Source organism: Geotrypetes seraphini, chromosome 8 (genome assembly GCF_902459505.1).
Source record: "Geotrypetes seraphini chromosome 8, aGeoSer1.1, whole genome shotgun sequence".
Classification (NCBI taxonomy): Eukaryota; Metazoa; Chordata; class Amphibia; order Gymnophiona; family Dermophiidae; genus Geotrypetes; species Geotrypetes seraphini.
In genome coordinates, this window is record NC_047091.1 from 152,640,648 (window position 1) to 152,655,256 (window position 14,609).

Sequence of the window (14,609 nt, forward strand, 5' to 3'; positions counted from 1 at the left end):
CAGACTATCACCACCAGGAATACCATCTTCATCATGAGGTACAGAAGACACACCTTGTGGAGAGGCTCATATGGAGGCTTGGACAAGCCCTTCAGAACGATTTTAAGAATCCAGGACCGAAAAAGCCAGCATTCAGGAGGTCACAACCTGAGCATTCCCTTTAAAAACTGGGTTACTTCAGGGTGAGATGGCAGAGATTGATTTCCCTCTCAAGCTCAGAAGCACGAGAGGCCTGCCAACTGGGACTACGAGAGATGCCACTGCTAGGCCCTTTTCTAATCTGGCTTGAAGGAATGCCAGGATCAAAGGAATTGGGACCGTTAAAGGCTCAACCTGATCTTTGAAGCACCAGAGATGTAAAGCCTTCCAGGCCGCAAACATTGATAGCTTCTTTGCTCAACGGAGAGCATCAATGACTACCTCAGAATAGTCTTTGTAGGTCAAGGCTGTGTGCTCAGTAGTCATGCCATAAGACTAAAACGATCTGAGCTCTTCATGGGAATTGGATCCTGACTGAGAAGACCTGCATGCACAAGTAGCTTGAGACATTTGTTTCATTGGAGATGCACAAGATCCATATACCAAGGCTAGCAAGACCAATCTGGGGCTACCAAGATCACAAGTCCCTGGTGAGATGCGATTCTGTGGATGACCCGGCCCACCATGGGTCATGGAGAAAACACATAGAAGCCTCTCTTCTGGCCAGGACTGAACCAAAGTTTCCAACCCTGCGCTTCCCGGATCACCTCTTCAGCTATAAAAACATTTTGCTTTTGCGTTCTTGGCCAATGCCATCAGGTCCATCTCTGACCTTCCCCATCTTTGCACAATGAAGCTGAATGCTCTTTGGGACAGGGACCACTCCCCTGGGTCTAGAGTCTGCCAACTGAAAAATTCAGCCTGCACAGACTGGAAGATGGGCTTCCACCGACTGGAACAATATCTGAACCTCCAGACTTAAAGGGAGTACGTCTATGTGGGGACGCTGAGAACGCCATTCTGAAACAGGGCAAGATCAGCACACTGATTTCCTGGTCCCTGTGAAAGAAATGCTGAATCATTCCCTCTCTCCCCCTTACCTGTCACAAATTAACCCTTATCTTAATTTAATTAGTCCTTATTTGGAACTTTTCTCCTTCTCTGCCAACAGGCATAAGAGAAGCTCACATTCGAACTTCGGTTCCCCCCTCCCCCCCCCCAGTTAGAAGATGTAAACTCAAAAAACACCATCAACACCTTCTCTCACATCAGGCAGCATTATGGGGTAAAGATCTAGAACAATTGCTTTCGCCCACTACTTATGAGGAATTCAGAAAGCGCCTAAAAACACATCTGTTCCTGAAATATCTAGACCAGTGTTCTTCGACCTTTTTACATCCGTGGACCAGCAGAAATAAAAGAATTATTTTGTGGACCGGCAAACTACTAGGACTAAAATTTAAAAACCCCGTTTACGCCCCATCTCCGCGAGCTCGGTCCCCGCAAACCATCTAATCCCATCTGCACAAGCCGCAATTATGATTTTATATTGAACGTATTTTATTAAAGTATAAAAAGAAACAATATTCTGAACAATTGTGATTTTATAAATAAAAATATACAGAGCACGGACCAACAAAACCCCTGTCTCCCCTCCCCTTCACATATATCCCCTCTACTATCAAGAAAACTGAACAAGCCAAGTTATTATAGAATGCTACATAGAAATATCATTCTAACAGAATACTGCAGTCCCCAGTTATGTCTCTAGCAGGATATATAATTCAAATCTGATATATTCTAATGACAAAATAGAAATAAAATTATTTTTTCTACCTTTTGTTGTCTCTGGTTTCTGCTTTCATCTTCTTTTCACTCTTTTCCTTCCAGCATCTGCCCATTCCATCCAATGTCTGCCCTCTCCCCCTTCCATATGTATCTGACTTCTTTCTATGCCCCTCTTCCTTGTCCATCCTCCTCTCTCCTTTTTACATCATTCATTCCAGCTTCACTGCCTTCTTCATTTTTATTTCTCCTACACCAGATCTAGCATCTTTATCCCTCTCTCATTTCTCTGCTGACCCCCTTTCCAGCATCAATGTCTCTCCCCTTTCTCTCATCTGATCTCTCCATTCTACCCTGACCCCCTTCACCTCCTGTAATCTCCCTGCCAGCTGTTTCCTTCCTTTTTTCTTTCTCCCTACCCTCCTTCCTTTTTTTCCTTCTCCCTTCCCTCCTCCCTCTATCCAACATTAACTCTCTTCCCATCCCTTTCCCTCCTCCCTCCCAGCAGCATCTCTCCTTCTTATCCCTTCCCTCCTCCCTCTATCCAACATTAACTCTCTTCCCGTCCCTTTCCCTCCTCCCCTCCCAGCATCTCTCCTTTTTCTCCCTTCCCTCCTCCCTCTATCCAACAGTAACTCTCTTCCCATCCCTTTCCCTCCTCCCCTCCCAGCAGCATCTCTCCTTCTTCTCCCTTCCCTCCTCCCTCTATCCAACAGTAACTCTCTTCCCATCCCTTTCCCTCCTCCCCTCCTAGCAGCATCTCTCCTTCTTCTCCCTTCCCTCCTCCCTCTATCCAACATTAACTATCTTCCCATACCTTTCCCTCCTCCCCTCCCAGCAGCATCTCTCCTTCTAACTCCCTTCAAGTCCAGTAACAGCTCTCCCTTTTCCAGACCTTCCCAGCCTCCTACAGTGGCTTCCTCCTCTTCCAGCAGCTCTCGGTATTTGCCTGCAGGAAGTTGCCGGTAAATCACTTCCCTGGCAAATTGGAGAGCTGGTGGGAGGGGAGGTAGCCACTGTGAAGGCTCCCCAGGATCTTGTTCGCACACGCTGACCATCTCCCTCCACCTGCACCTGAATCTGCAGCTCTCTCCGGTCTAATCGCAACTTCCCCGCGGCCCTCTTCAGCAACTCGGCAGGGGTGGCGATCAAGACACGCTGCCGACGTCGGGATCTTCACTCTCTGAGTCCCGCCTATTTTGTTTCAACTTCCTGTTTCCGAACAGGCGAGACTTAGAGAGGGAAGGCCCCGACGTTGGCAGCCTATCTTGATCGCCTGAGGCTGGGAGGAACATTAGTTGGGAGGAACCGCAGTCGGCAGGAAATTTAACTGCCGACTTGATCTCGCTGGCCCTGCGCAGACCGGCAGAAATTTTCTGTGGACCGGCACCGGTCCGCGGACTGGCGGTTGAAGAACTGTGATCTAGACAACTGACCCGTAAAACTCTTTCTCTTCAATAATGGTTCTCTTGACCTTTTAACCACTTTCTTCCACCTCTGTTAAGTTCAATCAATTTGTACCATCTTTTAATCTTTGTAAACCGCATAGAACTTCACGGTCCTGTGGTATATAAACTGTTATTATTATTATTATTGACATCAGCTGACAGGCCTTGGATACGTGCAGAGACTCAGGGTTTGTCAACATGTTAATCAGGCATTGCCTACGTGCAGAGTTGAGGGTGATACGATGTAAATGCATGTGACTTTGTTTCCACCAATCATTAGACATGTAATCGAGGGAGTTACTATGATGTCAATAGCATAGAAGCATAATAAAAGGGGTTCGGAGCTATCCACTGGCAACGCCTCCTTCTCCTTCCTTCCTGTGTGTGTTCGCTGTGTCCCAACCCTACACTTCTAGTGCCCCCTTATCTGTTCATGCAAGCTACCGTGGTACCATTATTGAAGAACACTCAAACTGCCTTTCCTTCCAGGTACTGTTCCAATAACATAACATAACAGATTTATAGACTGCTTAACCATAAGTTCAATGCGGTTAACAAAAAAACTATGCTATGAAGATAACAAATTATGTTATGAAAGAGCATTATGAACTAATTGGTCAGAAATTTGGAAAAGAGAAAAGTTTTCAGCAGTTTTCTAAAAAGTGTTAATAAGAGCTGGACTTGAACAATGGACAAAAATCTTTATCATAGTAAGCTGCTTGATATGAGAGTGTATGCTCGTGGTATTTCTTACTTTTGCAGCCGTTAACTGACGGAAACGTAAAGAGGGTATGTGATTTTCTGCTATTCTTATGTGACATTATAAGGAACCTGTCAACCAGGTACAATGGAGCTACTCCAAAGGCAGCGTTATAGCATAGACATCCCAACTTGAAAATCACACGGGCCTCCACAAAAAGCCATTAAGGAGTCACATAATCATACTTTTTCAGACCATAAACTAATCTCACTGCCGTATTCTGAACCAAGATCAATCTAGCCATATTTTTCTTGGTGCTCATCAAATAAATGATATGGCTCAGAGTTCCAAGCTATTAATAGACCACTTCCTCTGCAAGAGGGTCCATTGACCCTGTACCGGGTGACTGCCACAATGGGCTCCCCAGCCAAACAGGCTGGTGATAGTTGTTAGGGTCATCCATGAGGAGATTTGGAGGGGTAAGCCCTTTGATAAGGCATCCCATTGGATCTACCAAAGCAAGCTGTTCCTCACATTCCCTGCCCAGGGAAGCTGCCGCTGTAAAGAATGCCTCTTCAGGAACCACCTGGAGAGCAGAGCATCCTGGAGAGGGTGCATAAGCACCCTCGCCCAGGGAACTACCTCCAGAGTGGCTGCCATCGAGCCCAGCACCTGAAAGTAATGCCAAGCTATGAGATTCGGCATTGCTAAGAGATCTAAAATCTGCTTCTGGAGTTTATGTTTACATTACTCAGGAAGAAAGATATGGCCTTTCACCTTGTTGAAGCAAACTCCTAGATACTCAAGGCATTGGGTCAGCTCTAGATGACTCTTCTTGAAATTGACAATCCAGCCCAGATCCTGTAGGAGATCCACAACTTGTCACACTGCCTGCTCGCCCTCAGGAACTGATGGCACTCTGCTCAGCCAATCATCCACATCCAGGTATGGATGCACCTGTATACCCATTCTGTGGAGGTGAGCTGCGATCACCACCATCACCTTAGTGAAGGTGTGTGGGGCTGTTGCCAGAGCAAAGGCAGGGCTGCATCAGAAAATATAGTTGAAGGACATGAAATCTCAAGTATTTCCTGTGGTCTGGAAAAATGGGGAATATGAAAAGTACACCTCCTTTAGATCTAGGGAGGCTAGGAATTCCCCCGGAGCTACCACCGGAATGACAGACCAAACAAACAGTCTCCATGTAGAAGCGCAGTACTCTCAGTGCTACATTTACAGACTTTCGATCTAGGATTGGTATCCAACTCAAATACCACACTTAATATTCTATTAATGTCCATTACAGAATTAATCCCCCCTCCCCCCTAATCAATCACAATTTCCAACACGTAAAATATCAATCATGAACCCCATATCTATATATTAAAATTCATTATCATACCAGACCTCTCCCCTCCCCCCTCCCGGATGTGCATTTTTAAAGAGAAAAAACAATATTTAGACATTGGCTAGAGAGTTGATCAACAGATCTGAAGATGGGCAATAAACTTGTGATCCTCTCGAATAAGATCTAGAACCCAGCAGTCTGAGGGAATTCACTCCCACTCCCTCCAGAATGCCAACAGTCTCCCACCAATGTGCAGGAGTGCAGCAGCGAATCTGGCATCATTGTTATTTCTTGGAAGTTGTGCTAATGTGAGACCCTGAGGGTTGCTGTTGTCTAGAGTTGCCAAACCACTGTCTGGACACCAGTAAAATCTTTGAGCAGAGGAACCAGCATAGAATTGAGGGAACATTGTGAGGGACGAAAATTGTCTCTGTCTCCCCAGTGAATCGATGAGGTTTGCTATTGTTTCTTAAGAACCATGTCTACCTTGCGATCTTGCTTATCTTTTAACATCACTCCTCCCTCACTAGAGAGGTGCGTTTAGTTACTTGAGCCACCATGGAATTCACCTTCAGCTGACTAAACAGCTGCTGAAATTCCAGAGCCATAGGGTAAAGTTTGAACATAGTTTTGGTCACCTCTAGGGAGCCTACTAGAGTCTCCCATTGTTCAGTGACCAGCAAGGTGATGTTTGGATGCAAAGGAAAAAAGGTGGACTGAGCATTTGTGCTGTTCATGACTATGCACTGAGGTGGATGGCTGCTGAGGCTCCTTAAGCACATCCATAATGATGTGTGGGATGGAAGCTGACTTTAACAGTCACCATACCAGTGGATCATCTCCCTGGTCGAGAGCAAAAATTGCCTCTTGACTCCCAGTCCCTGATAAGGAACCAGACTCCTCCAGGAAGGAAGCTGAGCCCTGGGATAATAAAGGCATAGAGCCTGATCTCCAATCCTCCTAGCCCTGCCCAGCTTGGTCACACAAGCTGGGAGCCAGCCTCCTGCATAGCAGAGAGAACTCCTAAAGAGGCATCTCTCACTGGTCAGATACTGGCATGCCCTCAAGCAGCACAGTGTGTCCCAAGCCCATCAAATAAGCTTTCCACACAAGATTCACAAATTCTGGAGTAAATCCTTGGACAGGAGGCCCCAAACATCCCTGCAGGACCTCAGACTGGCTTCTGTTGGGCTCTGCAGTGCACATACACTTACATTTCGTACCTTTGCTACTTGAGGACTCCAGGAGGGATTTTCTCCCTACCAGTCGGCCCCCCCTGCTGTTCTCCAGCCCTAGAGGACTCAGAGAAAACTAAGCCAAAGGCTCCCACCCCTCCCTCGGCTGACCATCCAGTGCAAAACTGGAATGATATAGGAGTAGAACAGCCTGAGGAGTCCATCCCAGTCAATTTTGAGCCAAATCGAGAGGGTTTGGGGCATATGGTGGCTTTACATAAAAAGATTGTTTAAAATGTAAGGTGGCCACTGCCAGAAAAATTGAACCAAAAACAGCCCATGAAGGCTTCCCTGAAAGTTAAAAAAAAAACCAAAACTCGGGGAAAGGGTTTTAAAGGTGGGAGGCCCCATCTCTGGCCCCAGAAACCCTTAAAATTCAAAATTTCAGATCCCCTCCTATTTTCCCCAAAGGGAATAATGGGCTGTGCTCACAGTGCTGCCACTGCCTGCCTGTTAGCTTTGCTTCAGCCTGACTGAAGAGAACTTTCTGCCTCGAATCCTTGTGGAACAGTCTATACCTGGAGATCTTTGGGCTGCCAGTCAGATAGGAATCGACTGAAGACTCAACTCCCACAATCCTGGTAGTATGACAGGATGAAAATAAAATGTAGTCGGCTCCCTGAAACCCAAAGGAATTCACACAAGAATCCTATAGTTTGCGCTCAAGCCTCTAATAAGCCAGAAGCCGAGCAGGCTCCCAGGGTTCCGAACCCCAAGCCTCAAAGTAACACATAAGAACATAAGAATTGCCACTGCTGAGTCAGACCAGTGGTCCATCATGTCCAACAGTCTGCTCACGCGGCGGTCCTCTGGTCTAAGACCAGCACCCTAACTGAGACTAGCCCTACCAGCGCACGTTCTTGTTCAGCAGAAACTTGTCTAACTTTGTCTTGAATCCTTGGAGGGTGTTTTCCCCTATAACAGCCTCTGGAAAAGCGTTCCAGCTTTCTACCACTCTCTGGGTGAAGAAGAACTTCCTTACGTTTGTACGGAATCTATCCCCTATCAACTTTAGAGAGTGCCCTCTTGTTCTCCCTACCTTGGAGAGGGTGAACAACCTGTCCTTATCTACTAAGTCTATCCCCTTCAGTACCTTGAATGTTTCGATCATGTCCCCTCTCAATCTCCTCTGTTCGAGGGAGAAGAGGCCCAATTTCTCTAATCTTTTGCTGTATGGCAGCTCCTCCAGTCCCTTAACCATCTTAGTCACTCTTCTCTGGACCCTTTCGAGTAGTACCGTGTCCTTCTTCATGTACAGCGACCAGTGCTGGACGCAGTACTCCAGTTGAGATCGTACCATGGCCCGGTACAGTGGCATGAAAACCTTCTCTGATCTGTTCGTGATCCCCTTCTTTATCATTCCTAGCATTCTGTTTGCCCTTTTTGCTGCCACCGCACATTATGTGGATGGCTTCATCGATTTGTCGATCAGAACTCCCAAGTCCTTTTCCTGGGAGGTCTCTCCAAGTACCGCTCCGGACATCCTGTATTCGTGCATGAGATTTTTGTTACCGACATGCATCACTTTACACTTATCCACGTTGAACCTCATCTGTCATGTCGATGCCCATTCCTCGAGCTTGATTATGTCACGTTGCATCTTCGCAATCCCCCTGCGTCTTTACTACTCTGAATAACTTCGTATCATCCGCAAATTTAATCACCTCGCTCGTCGTACCTATGTCCAGATCATTTATAAAGATGTTAAAGAGCACGGGTCCAAACACCGAGCCCTGCAGGCTGGCTCATCAGTTATCCCTGGGGTTTGCTCTGTGAACTGCAATCTACCCTCACAGAGTCTGCATTCTCTTCCAGGCAGTAGTCCTAAATATGGGGTCCTCTGGCACCAAATCTTCCCAAAAACAGAATAAAAAGGCCCAAAAATAATAAAAACTGAACAGAGTAGGATCAGAACACCTCTTCTTTGTTCACTTGCAGAAGAAAAACTGAAGAGGGAGCTATACTCCACTGGTGAGGAAGGAGGAACTGAAAGATGTAATTGACACTTATGAAAATGGTTTGAAGATGGATTGCTCACTTAATATACAGACTCCTGTGAATATGTAATTGAAGTTCCATTTAAGAATAGTTCATGAACCATCATGTCAATATGTGTACTTTTACATTAGTCTGAATTTTCCAACAAAGCTATTTCACATACACATGAAAAAGACTTTATAAAATTATCTCCCCCTCCAAATGTAAGAATGATGTGTTTTCATGACTTTGCTTTACCTCATCTCGTGTTCGCTGGAGTGTCGGGCTCTTTTCATACAGCACCATCCAGAAGGCAAACAGGGCCATCAAAAGACCATGTCCACAATCACCAAACATAACAGCAAAGAGGAAGGGGAAGGTTATAATCGTGTAGGGTGCTGCCAGAGACAAAATTCCATTATTCACCATTATCAATCTTCCATTATTTAAGATACTTTTTATAAAAATCCTCCATTATAATCAATCCTCCATTATTTAAGAACCTCTTTTTACAAAAATGAGTATTTCTGTGTTGTCTAGGTAGGAAGCTTTAAACAACTTGTAAGAATTCATCAAGCATGTTGAATAAATAAATGCAATGAAATGTCTCATTTTTATTTTCATTTGCATTCCAATTCACAGATAAAATAAGCATCCAAAATGTTTACTTAACTGAATTCAAAAGGGCCTGGGATCTCTTGGAGAGAGAAAAAGATAATGGTTACTGCAGATGGGCAGACTAGATGGGCCATTTGGCCTTTATCTCCCATTATGTTTCTATGCAAACTGTCTACATGCCTCCACTCTTTGGGATCTAAGTAAATTAGGGTACAATTGTGCTTTTCTACACCATCAACATGTGTTCAACAAATGAGCAATGACATGAGCTTGGAAAAAACAAAATAAAAACAGATGTACAGTACAGATTAATAGTCCATTCAGATTTGAGAGAGAGTAAATCCAAAGGCAGGGCTGCAAACAGAAAATGTGGTTGAAGGCATTTTTCTTTGTTAGTGAGAGGAAGTCCTTCTCTTCCACCTGCTTTCACAATTGTCAAATGTGGAGTGTTTTTTGTTTAAATCTTTATTAATTTTCCTAAGTTAACAAAAATGCAGTACAGTATCTACACAAACAACATTATTCATATATGCATTTATAATCAATCAAAATCCCCACAGCAAGATAAAAAAAACAAAAACATCCATTCAACCAATACCTTGCAAGAGAATAAAACCATGACATAAATATCCCTCTCCCACCCTTCCTCCCCTAGGGTATGTGTGCAATATATAAGTGAATCACTACTACAGCGAAAATGGTCTCAAGTTCCTACTAAAAGTAATCACAACAACCAACGAACTTGTGGGACTTGGCTAAACAACTTTCCAAGTCTAGTATTAAATTACTATGAACCCCTCAGATTCCTGCGCTGCTCAGTATAATTACTGTAACAGCTGATGGCAGGTGGGCAGTTCTCTTTCATTGGGTGTTCATAGTTTTTCTTTTTGTATTTTTTAAATTATGCATTAAAAACTTATCTTTAGGCATACTTAAGTCTATATTTTATCTGTGACTCAATAAATGAAAACTGGCGGCACTTATCTTTTTGTTGCCACTTGTGTTTCAAATACGCGCTGCCGGTGCAAATAGAGCCCGACGGGACCCGTTTCGCCAATGAGGCTTTGTCAAGGGTCTGGTGTTCTGGCTATGAAAAAAGAAATGTATAACATTAATTATTGCATACCCGAACATTAAAGGAAATAGTCAAGTACTAAAATAAGATTCTGCGAAGTTACTCACTGTGCACAGCTACGCCTGTGTGTGACAGGTCTAAAGAAAATGGCGCCGGCAAACAGCCGGATGTAAATTGCTACGTTATATATCGTATGCATGATGACTTCATTTGCATTTAAAAAAGAATTGTGCCATAACACACTTATAAACAACCTGAGAGACCTACAGATTAGAAAAAGGCATACCAATCTATTGCATTATTTAGCCCTACTGGTTTTACTGTGTTAAGATTAAATATCCACCGACATTCTTTTTGATGTAACAGTCTTTGTCTATTTCCGCCTCTGACATGACTCTCAACTTTATCAATGCAGAAGCATTTCAAGTCGGTGAACTTGTGGTTGAATTGAACGCAATGTTCAACCAGGGGGGCCGTCATTTTCCTGTTCTTTAAATTTGATTTATGTTCTGTTAATCTCGTTCTGAATGGTCGTGTTGACATTCCGACGTACAATTTTGAACAGGGACAGCTGATTACATAGATGATATGCTCTGAGTTGCAGGTTAAAAAATGTCTAATGTTGTAACTTTTTCCAGTAGCTGGATTGATAAAATTTTTTGTAGGTGAGGTTACCTCACAGCTACTGCATTTGCCACATTTGAAAAACCCTTTTGGAAGCAAAGAGCTGTCACTCGGTTGCTGATGTTTTATCATTGCTGGACTGAGATAATCTTTCAGGTTTCTTTCTCTGGAAAAGGCAATTCTGATGTCAGTTTTTGCAAAAAGTGGGTGTGCCTGTATGATCTTCCAATTGTCTTTGATGATCCTTGCTGGACAATTTCCCTGTGTAGTATATCTTAATACACAAGTTAAAACATCTTCATCTTTTTCATCCATTGATTTTACAGGAGAGTGCAATAAGTGATCACGATTATAATATCGAGCTCTTTTCAATGCTTGTTTCAAAATGTTATCGGGGTATCCTCTTTGTTGTAGTTTTGTCTTTAGTTTCTTAGCTTGATTTTTAAAGGTGGTCAAAGAAGAACAATTACGTCTTAATCGGAGGAATTGTGAAAAAGGCAAATTACGTCTTAGACTCAAAGGGTGGCAACTCTTGAAATCTAAAAAGGTGTTTCTATCAGTGGTTTTGATATGTGTGTCAAATTCAAAATGGTCATTGTGTTGTGTAATAATTAAATCCAAAAAAGTCAAAGTGTTGACTGCATATTCCATGGAGAATTGAATGTTTGGATCACAACTATTAAGCCAGATTTTGAAGTTCAGGAGTTCTTTTTCGGTTCCGGTCCAAAGTAAAAGAACATCATCTATGTATCGGAACCATTTAAAGATGTTTTCTTCAAAAGGGGAATTCACTATCCACGTCTTTTCAAAATGATCCATGAATAGGTTGGCTACCGACGGGGCAAACGTTGCCCCCATGGCCACCCCTTTATTTTGTTTATAGAATTTACCGTCAAAAATAAAGAAATTCTCCTTCATTGCTAGTCTAGACAAGAAACAGAGGAATTCAGTAGGAATGGTGTGTGGACGTGTCCGAGATTCGAACACGTTTTTGAGGATACTTAATGCTTCGTCTTGGGGGATAGAAGTATACAACGACGATACATCTAAAGAAACCAGAACAAAAGGAAATTCATTTGCTGGAATATCACTGAGTTTAACCATGACGTCTTTTGTTGTTGCTGTGTTGAATAATGAGCAACATAAGGTCCAATGAACATTTGTTGAGAATCTTATTCCAGACTTCAACAAATTGTGTGTCCTCTTTGAAAATTTGTGGGGCTTTGTTCATTCTCAAACCCCTGGGTATTCTTTCAATTTTGCAATATTCAATCAGCATACTGCTGTTAATCTCCATACTGATAAATTCTATAAACAAAATAAAGGGGTGGCCATGGGGGCAACGTTTGCCCCGTCGGTAGCCAACCTATTCATGGATCATTTTGAAAAGACGTGGATAGTGAATTCCCCTTTTGAAGAAAACATCTTTAAATGGTTCCGATACATAGATGATGTTCTTTTACTTTGGACCGGAACCGAAAAAGAACTCCTGAACTTCAAAATCTGGCTTAATAGTTGTGATCCAAACATTCAATTCTCCATGGAATATGCAGTCAACACTTTGACTTTTTTGGATTTAATTATTACACAACACAATGACCATTTTGAATTTGACACACATATCAAAACCACTGATAGAAACACCTTTTTAGATTTCAAGAGTTGCCACCCTTTGAGTCTAAGACGTAATTTGCCTTTTTCACAATTCCTCCGATTAAGACGTAATTGTTCTTCTTTGACCACCTTTAAAAATCAAGCTAAGAAACTAAAGACAAAACTACAACAAAGAGGATACCCCGATAACATTTTGAAACAAGCATTGAAAAGAGCTCGATATTATAATCGTGATCACTTATTGCACTCTCCTGTAAAATCAATGGATGAAAAAGATGAAGATGTTTTAACTTGTGTATTAAGATATACTACACAGGGAAATTGTCCAGCAAGGATCATCAAAGACAATTGGAAGATCATACAGGCACACCCACTTTTTCCAAAAACTGACATCAGAATTGCCTTTTCCAGAGAAAGAAACCTGAAAGATTATTTCAGTCCAGCAATGATAAAACATCAGCAACCGAGTGACAGCTCTTTGCTTCCAAAAGGGTTTTTCAAATGTGGCAAATGCAGTAGCTGTGAGGTAACCTCACCTACAAAAAATTTTATCAATCCAGCTACTGGAAAAAGTTACAAGCATATCATCTATGTAATCAGCTGTCCCTGTTCAAAATTGTACGTCGGAATGTCAACACGACCATTCAGAACGAGATTAACAGAACATAAATCAAATTTAAAGAACAGGAAAATGACGGCCCCCCTGGTTGAACATTGCGTTCAATTCAACCACAAGTTCACCGACTTGAAATGCTTCTGCATTGATAAAGTTGAGAGTCATGTCAGAGGCGGAAATAGACAAAGACTGTTACATCAAAAAGAATGTCGGTGGATATTTAATCTTAACACAGTAAAACCAGCAGGGCTAAATAATGCAATAGATTGGTATGCCTTTTTCTAATCTGTAGGTCTCTCAGGTTGTTTATAAGTGTGTTATAGCACAATTCTTTTTTAAATGCAAATGACGTCATCATGCATACGATATATAACGTAGCAATTTACATCCGGCTGTTTGCCGGCGCCATTTTCTTTAGACCTGTCACACACAGGCGTAGCTGTGCACAGTGAGTAACTTCGCAGAATCTTATTTTAGTACTTGACTATTTCCTTTAATGTTCGGGTATGCAATAATTAATGTTATACATTTCTTTTTTCATAGCCAGAACACCAGACCCTTGACAAAGCCTCATTGGCGAAACGGGTCCCGTCGGGCTCTATTTGCACCGGCAGCGCGTATTTGAAACACAAGCGGCAACAAAAAGATAAGTGCCACCAGTTTTCATTTATTGAGTCACAGATAAAATATAGACTTAAGTACGCCTAAAGATAAGTTTTTAATGCATAATTTAAAAAATACAAAAAGAAAAACTATGAACACCCAATGAAAGAGAACTGCCCACCTGCCATCAGCTGTTACAGTAATTATACTGAGCAGCGCAGGAATCTGAGGGGTTCATAGTAATTTAATACTTGACTTGGAAAGTTGTTTAGCCAAGTCCCACAAGTTCGTTGGTTGTTGCAATATATAAGAACATAAGAATTTGCCTCCATTGGGTCAGACCAAGGGTCCATCGAGCCCAGCGGTCCGCTCCCGCGGTGGCCCATCAGGTCCATGACCTGTAGAGTGATCTTTTGTCTAAATCGTTGATTCCTACTCCTTTATATCCTGAAACCCCTTTTTCCCTTTTATCTATACCTTTTTTTTTTTTTCTCCTGTGTCCTCCTTTATCTGTAGACTTCAATCCCCTTATCCTTCAGGAATTTATCTAGTCCCTCTTTGAAACCCCTTAATGTAGTCTGTCCTATTAAATCTTCCGGAAGCGCATTCCAGGTATCCACCACCCTCTGAGTGAAGAAGAACTTTCTAGCATTGGTCTAAACCTGTCCCCTTTCAATTTCTCCAAGTGCCCTCTTGTTTTTGTAGTTCCCAGTACGCTGAAGAACCTGTCCCTCTCTACCCTCTCTATGCCTTTCATAATCTTGTAAGTCTCTATCATGTCTCCTCTGAGTCTCAACAGGATCAAAGGAAAAAACAATTACAACGCATCCATAAAAGATATCAAAGGGCCCCAGATTAACTTAAATCTCTTAGTATGACCCATTATATCTGCGTTCATTTTTTCAAATCTATAAGTTAAGCATAAACTTGCCCACCAAAAATTAAAGTTAAGGCGATCACAGTTCTTCCAGTTGCGCATAATCATTT

General features: G+C 42.6%; 1 protein-coding gene across 2 annotated transcripts in view; it reads right to left on the reverse strand.

The window, feature by feature from the left end:
- ATP6V0A2 (ATPase H+ transporting V0 subunit a2) overlaps nucleotides 1-14,609 on the reverse strand; it is a 133,764-nt gene that overhangs the window by 56,115 nt on the left and 63,040 nt on the right. For both annotated transcript variants that reach the window (XM_033954063.1, XM_033954062.1), the window contains exon 11: nucleotides 8,731-8,870. In XM_033954063.1, the coding sequence (XP_033809954.1) occupies nucleotides 8,731-8,870 (140 nt within the window). The remainder of the gene's footprint in view (nucleotides 1-8,730; nucleotides 8,871-14,609) is intronic.